This window comes from Molossus molossus, unplaced genomic scaffold (assembly GCF_014108415.1).
Source record: "Molossus molossus isolate mMolMol1 unplaced genomic scaffold, mMolMol1.p scaffold_m16_p_13, whole genome shotgun sequence".
Taxonomy (NCBI): domain Eukaryota; kingdom Metazoa; phylum Chordata; class Mammalia; order Chiroptera; family Molossidae; genus Molossus; species Molossus molossus.
Window position 1 is genome coordinate 93,028,531 of NW_023425348.1, and position 8,882 is coordinate 93,037,412.

General features: G+C 62.8%; 1 protein-coding gene across 1 annotated transcript; it reads right to left on the minus strand.

Annotated features, from left to right (window-relative positions):
* Nucleotides 1-1,671: 1,671 nt before the first annotated feature.
* LOC118628027 (aldehyde dehydrogenase family 3 member B2-like) lies at nucleotides 1,672-8,882 on the minus strand. Its single transcript, XM_036258699.1, has 10 exons — nucleotides 8,824-8,882; nucleotides 5,410-5,572; nucleotides 4,891-5,001; nucleotides 4,563-4,683; nucleotides 4,294-4,379; nucleotides 4,097-4,178; nucleotides 3,490-3,876; nucleotides 2,714-2,880; nucleotides 2,118-2,217; nucleotides 1,672-1,856 (listed from the first exon to the last, which is right to left on the minus strand). The coding sequence occupies exons 1-10, from the start codon at nucleotides 8,880-8,882 to the stop codon at nucleotides 1,672-1,674; spliced, it is 1,461 nt and encodes a 486-aa protein (XP_036114592.1).

Below are 8,882 nucleotides of genomic sequence, written 5' to 3' on the forward strand. Positions count from 1 at the left end.
GTGCTGGGTCCAAAAAGGCGGGACGCAATCCTTGTACTGTGTCTGATGGCACCGTCTCAGCACTGCGCCTGGTCAGGCTGGGCTTGGGGGATGGAGTGAATAGGGCACATCTGTCACATGTGTGGCCGCTCTTGAACAGCCCCCCCAGGGCAGGAGCGCGCACCTGCGTTCAGCCCCCCTCGCAGCCAGGATGCACTCGTGTGACTGCTCACCAGTCGAGCCCCAGAGCCGGGCATTCTGCGCTGCCCTCCCCACCCCGCGTCCAGTGCCGCATCTCCCTTGGCGGTCTGGCCCTGGTCTGAACCACCGCAACCAGTGGCCAAGAGGGGCCAGGGGACGAGATCAGGTGTGGTGAGGGCAGCAATGTTTTTAGGGGCGTCGATGAGCGTCTCCCCTGTTCTCTGCTCACTGGGCCCACTGCCCAGACAGCACACTCCGATTCCTCTCAATCCCTCTGGCTCTCTCCTTTCAGTCCAGTGGTCATTTTTGAGAAAGCAACTTCCCAGGGCAGAGGTGGGGAGAGCGGGTCTCAGACCCAGGCCCAGTGGGCCTCCGCTTCCACCTGGGCCCCCACCCATCCACTCAACCAGCTGTCATCTCACTCATGCTCTCACTTGCCCTTCTAGCCCCCATGTCTTCCCCGGCATCCACCATCCACCCATCCTTCCGCCATCCACCCCCTCCTCCATCCGGCTTCTCCCTTCCTTACCCTTCCGTCCTCACTCATCGACAGACCCTGCTAAGCACCTCCTTGGAGTCCACCCTGTACCCTTGGAGGCAGCTGTCCCCAACATTTCCCAGGGGAGCAGGAAGATCATACTTCCCCTTATTCCCTCAACCTCAGGCCACTAGCTCAGGCTCTGAGGGGCGAGGAGCCCCCCAAAGCAGGACTGGAGGTATTAGAGTGGGCTTCCAGGTTGATGACTGGGGAGAGAGCAGGAAGCGGGCCACAGTGGCCCAGAGATGCTCTGTTTGCTGATCCCCCCCCACATTTCTCAGTAGAGGCCCTCCATCACGGCTCTGCTCTCCGTGGCTGCGGAAACTCAGTTCAGCCCTGCCATGTCTCCAGACCTCAGTTTCCCCATATGTCAGACAAGGTGGTCAGATGTAGACTCTGCCTGCTCTGATCTTCTGGGAGTCTAGAGCAGGGATGACAGCTGTGCCCCCATGTGCTCAACGCCTTCCTGTGCCTGTGGCAGACATCACCAATCAATCGTCGCACACCTTCCCATTGATTCCACACGCAGCATCAGAGTTCTTGTCAATTACATACTTCAGGCACTTGGCCAGATGGGGCTCAAGGTCAGACAAACCCAGCTCCCCAAACCAGGTGTGAGTGGAGCTGTGAGAAATAGCTCTGTATTTTGGGAACCTAATTATAGATCTAATACAAGGAAGTGCTTTCTAACCACAAGACCCACCCGGACTTGTGGGGGTGAGTTCTCTGTCATCAGACATATCCAAGCAAAAAAGTCAACACATCTGTCAGGAGGATACAGAGGGGATTTGGGCCCTGAGAGGCAGCCCCGAGGTCCTGTCTGCCAGGGGGCTGTTCAAACAAAACCCCGGGAGCAGAATCTTTGCACCCCAGGGCAGGACCCGGCCCTTCAGGACCACTGAGCACCGGGGCAGCAGGCGCTGGGGGGCAGGGCAGTGGAGATGCCAGAGCCCTCACAGGAGGGTGCAGCTGTGGTGGCCCACGGCCCAGCCTATCAGCCGCTTCTTCCAGTCAACATAGGGCGGGTAGTGGACTTCCTGGAGCTTCTCCAGGCCCGGGCAGGAGAGCAGGCAGGCGCGGTGGTGGGAGAAGGTGTCGAAGGAGAACTTGCCGTGGTATCTTCCCATCCCGCTGTGGCCTGCATGGGCACTGAGTGAGGGTCCGAGACTGGGCAGCCCACCCAGTCTCAGCAGCAGCCCACTGCCCACCCCTGGCAGAGGGCTCAAGGAAAGCCGGGCCATTCTAATAGCCATGTTGCAGATAGGGAAACGGAGGTCTTGGGAGGCCCAGGGCCTGGATCAAGGTTAACAGTGAGTGAAAGCAAAATGGGCTTTCTTGGGCCTGGGTTCCGATGCAGGCTCCCTGGGATGGGGGCTGGAGGGCAGAGGGCAGGGCTCACCGACTCCTCCCAGCGGCATGGACGACAGAGTCAGGTACAGGAAGCCCTGGTTGCCTCCGAAGCCGCCGCTGCTGGTCCTGTCCAGCACCTGGTTCACCACCTGGGGGCCGGTAGGGGCAGAGTGGCGGGCTCATCATCGTCATCGGGCAGGGGGCTCGGGCGCCTGGCCAGTCCACAGGGAGCAGAGGTGCTTCCCCTGTCTCCATCCTCACTGAGCAAACATCACCTCTCAAGCACTTTCCACATGGAGGGGACCATGACCGAAAGTCATGGCTGAAAGAGTAGCAAGCACCAGCCTGGTCTGCCTGTCAGGTCCCAGCCTCGCTCTGCCCCATTCCCCTTTAGGGCTCTGCTCACCCACACCCAGCTTCTAATGGTTTAGGAAAACGGCTCTCAGCCGGCAGGTGGACGCTGCCAGGGCACACCACTGGCCAGCCACACATCAGGCAGGCTTGGGGTGCCCAGCCCTCTCATGCCAGGTGCCCTTGTGCAGGGAGCCATGGTCCAGGTGACCTGGACTTGGGCGGATGTGAAAGGGAGGTCACCAGGCTGCATCCTGCCAGCTCCTCTGTTGCCAGCCCTGCGCGAGCCCCCACCTGGCTGCTCTTGGAGAAGGCGTACAGGGCCAGGGGCTTCTCCCGGCGGTTGATGAAGTCTATGGCCTCGTCCAGGCTCCTCACGTTCACGATGGGCAGGATGGGCCCGAAGATCTCCTCCTGCATCACCGGCTCCGTCTCCTGCACGTCCACCAGCACCGTGGGGGCTGCCGGGCACAGGGGGTCGCTCAGCCCAGGGCTGGGGCCTCGGGCAGGGCCCAGGGACCCGGAGCTCCAGGCTCGGGGATGTTCTAGGGAGGAGTGTCTCCCCACAGCCCCCGAGAAGTGACCAGGACCTGGGGCCCAGAGAACCCCCAGCCTTGGTCTTACAGTCATGGGGTGACTGGACCTCAGACCCCTGGAGCCCAAGGTCCCAGGTCCCAGCCTGTTGGGGCAGCAGCGTCACCGTAGTCCTGTGGTCCAGAGGCCAGGCTGCTTTGTAAGGACAGCCCAGTGGGTGCTCGGGACGGGGACCGTGGCTCCCAGCACCTGGGTCTCGGCCCGCGGGGCAGCAGATGGAGGTTGGGAATCATCACTCAGGAGCCCTGGGTCACTGGGGCCCAGCTGAGAAGCCAGGGCTTGGCCCAGAGAGTGGGGTCATGGGGTCACAGGCTCAGACCACAGCAGCGTGTAGCGCTCATGTCATGGAATCGAGGCGCCAGAGCCGTGGACCCCGCTGGGCTCCAGCAGCGGGGCCGGGGAGCCTCGGGGCCCAGCTGTGCCTCCAGCGTGAAGAGGCCTCAGCGGGGCCCCGCGGTCGGGAGAGGGGGACTCACCGATGTAGCGCTCACTCTCCTCACTCTGGCCCCCGATGGCCACGCGGCCACAGCGCAGCAGGCCCTGCAGCCGCTGGAAATGCTTCTCATTGATGACGCGGCCCAGGTCTGGGGAGCTCCTGGGGTCTTCACCATAGAAACGGGTGATGGCGCTCTGCAGGGCGGGCACCAGCCGCGCCTGCATTTCGGGACTGCAGAGGACATAGTCGGGGGCCACGCAGGTCTGGCCAGCGTTGAAGTAGCGGAACATGGCCACGCGGTTGGCCACGGTCTGGGGGTCGCAGTTGTCGTCCACGTAGCAGGGGTTCTTGCCCCCCAGCTCCAGTGTGACGGGCGTCAGGTGCTTGGTGGCTGCGGCCATGACAATCTTGCCGACTCGAGGGCTCCCTGGGGACATGGGGTTGACCCCCATCCTCAACCAGCATCATCTTGGACCTGCCCCTGGCCATGCTGCCCCAGGATCAACCCCTCCAAGGCCCCGAGGCCTGGCTGATTGCCATCTGGGACACTCTTCACTGCTGGCCACAGCCACCCACCCCCATAGCCTTTTCAACCCTGCTCTGGGATGTCCTTGCTTCCCCAGGACACTGGCCAGGGCCATCCTTACCAGTGAAGAAGATGTAGTCAAACTTGTGTTCCAGAACCTTCCCCATCTTCTCGGGCCCACCCAGCACCACGGCAAAGCAGCTCTGCAAGGAGGGACAGGCAGCCCAGGGGACACTGTGGGTCCTGGGGACAGCTGGACCTCCTGGGCTGGCAGGAGCAGGGACGTGGGCATGGACTGAGGGGGCAGGGCCACCTCACCTGGTCCAGGTACCGGGGCAGCACCTCAGCCAGGACCTTCTCAGTGCCCGAGCTTATTTCCGAAGGCTTCAGCATCACGCAGTTTCCTGCAGGGGCAGATGGGGGAGGCACGGGGGAGACTGGTATCCCCACACCCACCCAGCGGCGGCACTGGAAAGCAGAGACGCAGGGAGCATGTGCGAGGCTGGAGGCACAACATAACGGAATCCGGAGGCTCCCCGTCGGAAGGGCTATGGGCCAGGAGGGCGCAGGGCTCACCCTCTCCTCACCTGCGGCCAGGGCGCCCACCAGAGGCACCAGGGTCAGGTTCACGGGGTAGTTCCAGGGGGCGATGATGAGCACCAGGCCGAAGGGCTCCTTCCGGATGAAGGCGGAGTCCAGCTGCGTTATCTGGGGTGCAAGGTGGATGGTGAGGCGCAGCCAAGGACCGCCCCAAAGTCTCCTACGTCCAGGGTCCTTGAAGTGCCTGTGCAGTGGACAGTGCCTGTCCCCATGAGGACACAGAGGTCCCGAGGAAGTCAGTGATTCGCCCTTGGTCAGGGTGGCGAAGGGGCCTGGGTTGGCACTGCCTCTGGGCACTGCCCCTACCCAGCTCACCAGGTTCTTAGCCACTGGCTCGTCCTTCATCCAGGAGTGCAGGTTCTTGAGGGCCAGTTCAACCTCGTTCTGACACAGGATGATCTCGGAAAAGTCCGACTGGAAAGCTGACTGGTGGGGGGAATTCAAGGGGCGTCAGCGGCGGGACGGGGCAGGGAGCTGGTGTGCGGGGTCCTCCAAGGTCCCTAGCAGGGAAATGGAGACCACCTCCAGGGACAACACAGCAGGTGCCCTGGCACCACACAGTGAGGAGCACAGGCCCTGGGCTGGGTGGCCTGGCCAGCAAGTCCAGCTCTGCCACTTCCCAGCTGTGGGGCCTTGGGCAGCTCATGTCCTCACAGGGCCTGTTTCCCGTCCCGACGTTGGCACCGCGCTGGAACAGGCCTCGCAGGTTTACTGAATTAATATTGAGGGTGCCTGCCGCCCTGCGTGCCAGGGAAGGTCTGTGAGGACCGGGAAGGAGCCGGGGCACAGCAGCTCCCCCCTCCCCCCCTGCCTCCCGCCACCTGCCGCCTTCACCTTGCGTAGGTCCTGCACCAGCGCCTCCTGCAGAAGCTTCTTGTTGTCCTGTAGGAAGCGGGCCAGGCCCCGGAGCTGGGCAGCTCGGAACTCCGCTGGCCGCGTCCGCCCCGAGCGGAAGGCCTCCCGCAGCCGCCCCAGGGTGTCCTCGAAGAGGTCCATCCTGCGGGGGGGAACAGCCCTCTCGGGTACCCACCCGCCTCTGCCTGCCCCCACGTGGGCTCACAGACACTCTCCCTGGGACCCACCTGTAACCCCAGAGGGCCAGGGCTGGCTCTGCACCGCCCCACACATGTACCCTGCCCTGTACCCAGAACACCAGGCCGCAAGCAAAACGGAGGAGTAGGGTTCTTCGGACAGTGGTCAGGGCCCCTCCGGGCCTCACCCAAGCCCTCGGAGAGACCTTTGTCTCAGAGGCCACAGAGCTTGGCAGTGGCAGCTGGGGAAACTGAGTCCACGGTGTGCCACAGGCCCAAAGCATGAGGCGGGTTCGTATCTGCTCTGGAAGGTGGTCCTGGAAGGAGGGTCTCAAAGCAAGGAGCACGGGGCGTCTGGCAGGCAGCGCGTCCGTGGGAAGGCAGGTGTGCAGAGTCAGGCGGGCAGAGCAGAGACTGCGTGGATCTGTGCGTCTCTGTCTCTGTCTCTGTGTGTGTCTTTGTCTCTGTGTGTCTCTGTCTCTGTGTTTGTCTCTGTGTTTCTGTGTGTATCTGTGTGTCTGTGTGTGTGTGTCTGTGTGTGTGTCTGTGTGTGTGTCTCTGTGTGTGTGTGTCTGTGTGTGTGTGTCTGTGTCTCTGTGTGTGTGTGTGTCTGTGTGTGTGTGTCTGTGTGTGTGTCTGTGTGTGTCTCTGTGTGTGTGTCTGTGTGTGTGTGTGTGTGTCTGTGTGTGTGTGTCTGTGTGTGTGTGTCTGTGTGTGTGTGTCTGTGTGTGTGTGTCTGTGTGTGTCTCTGTGTGTGTGTCTGTGTGTGTGTGTGTTGTGTGTGTCTGTGTCTGTGTGTCTGTGTGTGTGTGTCTCTGTGTGTGTGTCTCTGTGTGTGTCTGTGTGTGTGTGTCTCTGTGTGTGTGTCTGTGTCTGTGTGTGTCTGTGTGTCTGTGTGTCTGTATGTGTGTGTCTCTGTGTGTGTGCCTGTGTGTACACGTGTTCTGTCTTAGCCTTCAGCAGCATCTCGCAGGCCTGAGCCTGGGGCCTCTGCCTGAGTGTTGGCCATGGACCGAGATGGCTCAGCACTGAGTGGGCACCCCCATCTCTCCTGGAGCCGCGGGCAGGTCACAGCTCCTCAGAGACCTGTCTCCTCGTCTGGGAAGCGGGGACACCGAGGCCGGGCCATCCAGTGCTCGGTGGACTTAATAGGCTTGGTCAGCGGTCTTAAGGACAATAAGACAAGCAGAGCCAGTGGTGCTCTCTGTGGGTTCCGGCGGAGGATGCTGGGAGGCCCAGGGAAACCTGCAAACACACCCTCCCTCCCCACGGAGCGAAGCTGCCGGCCTACACTGTGCAGCCTCCCACGGCGCAGGGGCTCCCCTGGGGACACGGCAGCACGTGCTCGGTAAGGACCTCTGTGTCCAACCTTTCACGGGCCGGAAAAGGAGCCGGGCCGCGCCCTCCCACAGCCAGGCCCCAGGGCGGCGGTGCCCAGACCCCTGCCCCGAGAACAGGGCGCCCAGCGAGAAGGCTCCCGCACACTTGCTCTGGCGCTTCCTGGGGAGCTGGGCCGCGTGCGCTCTTCTGGGGCCAACTCTGCCACGGGCACTGCCCACTCCCGGCCCCGAGCTGGCCTGGAGCCCCTTCAGGTTCCAGGCTGCCCCACGGCCCTGCTGGCATGCCAGTATCGCCCACCCTCACCCGGCTTGCCCTGCTCAGGGTTCGGGCAGATCTGCTTCCATCCGCCTGAGGGAGGCCTGGAGGAGTCGGGAGTGAGCCATGGCACAGCCCAGCGCAGCCAGCTTTTCCCAGGTGAGGCGGGCAGGGCAGGGCTTCCCGGCCTTCCTCAACTCATCCTCTGTGTCCTCGCTGTGGAATGCCTGGGACAGCTTCAGGCTTAGCTTGTCCACCACCACAGTCCAGCCAGGCCCACCACTGCCCAGTAAAATGAGGAAGCAGAGCACTGGGTGGGAGCTGAGGTCAGCAGCGACCCCAGGGGGCTGCGGCTGGACAGCTAGTTCCTGCTTCTCCTGTAAGATGCATCCTTGCCTCGTCCCCCCACTGCAGGGGAGCAGGGACCCAGGGCTCCCCAAGCTAGCACAGTGGGCAGACCCTAGTAGAGGTTCCCGCAACCCACGTGACCAGCCCTCGGGCGGAACTCAGAGTCTAGACACGGAGCACAGCAGCCCACAGACAGGAAGGGGCCTGCTGCAGGCTCTGTGGAGGCCCGGCCGCAGTGGGAAGGCAGGAGTCCTGCACAGAGGGCCCAGCATGTGCAAAGGCCCTGTGAGGGCGGATCCGGAGAAACAAGATGCAGCTAGGCAGGGGCTTCACTAGGGAGCGGGATTTCCTCTACGGGCAGAGGCCGCGCCAGAGCGCCCGGGGGAGCAGAGCCGGCGTCTGGGGCTGAGCTCCTGACACGCACCATCTTACCGGGGCCTCCGGGTCTTGTTATCATCACCCACCGTAAGGAGGCGGAAGCCAAGGCTCGGAGAGGCGACCTGAGCTGCTCTCCCAGCAGCTGTGACATGGCGGGCCAGCCCTCACCACGGCTGTACCAGCCTGGCTCGAGTTTTTTTTGAATCCTCACCGAGGATATTTTTCTGTTTATCTTCAGATAGAGTGGGAGGGAGGAGAGCGAGAAACATCGATGTGAGAGACACATCGACTGGTTGCTTCCTGCACGACCTGGACCAGGGCCGGGGACAAACCGCAACCGAGGTACGTGCCCTTGGCCGGAATCATTGGTCCTCGGGCCGATACCCTAACCGCTGAGCCACACCGGCCAGGGCCGTGCTTGCGCTTTTTGCCGACTTCTCAGCATCTTTCTGCCCCGGCTGAGTATCTGCAGTGAGGACACAGTACTCCCTGAGCCAGGGAAGGCGCTGTTCGCCTTTTACCGGAAACCGGACAGTTCTGGCCTCTCTTCCCGAGAAGCTCCTCGTCCCTCTCTCTGCTCCCAGCACAGCCCTGGTGACACCTGCCTGGGCCCTGTCTGCCCCTCCCGCTCCCCCAGTCTGGGAAAGGAAGGGGTCTGCCCCCACCCTGGGCCAGGACAGAGGGCTCCCCTGAGGCTGTTCCCGGGTGTCTCCATGGGGCGTAGTGAGACTCGGACAGTAGAACGGACCTGGGGACACAAGGCACAACCACGACAGGACAGCACCCACCCGCTGCGTGGAACCCCAGCCCATGGGCCCACATCCCACTCCCCCATGCTGCTGCCCCCCAGCACCTCCCTCCCTCTGCCCCTGCCCCTTGCCCTTGGCCCATGTACCCTAGTGTGAGCTGCGACCTTGAATCCTTCACGGCGCCTTTGCCTTCCTTGTCCGACAT

What these genes read in the sequence shown, in the direction of transcription:
- LOC118628027 (XM_036258699.1), bottom strand. Translation starts at nt 8,882, where the DNA reads ATGTCGGACAAGGAAGGCAAAGGCGCCGTGAAGGATTCAAGGTCGCAG. An exon ending in TGGTGCAGGACCTACGCAAG is followed by an intron (nt 5,002 to 5,409) that starts GTGAAGGCGGCA and finishes TCCCCCCACCAG; the next exon opens with TCAGCTTTCCAGTCGGACTT. An exon ending in TGCCCCGGTACCTGGACCAG is followed by an intron (nt 4,179 to 4,293) that starts GTGAGGTGGCCC and finishes CCCTCCTTGCAG; the next exon opens with AGCTGCTTTGCCGTGGTGCT.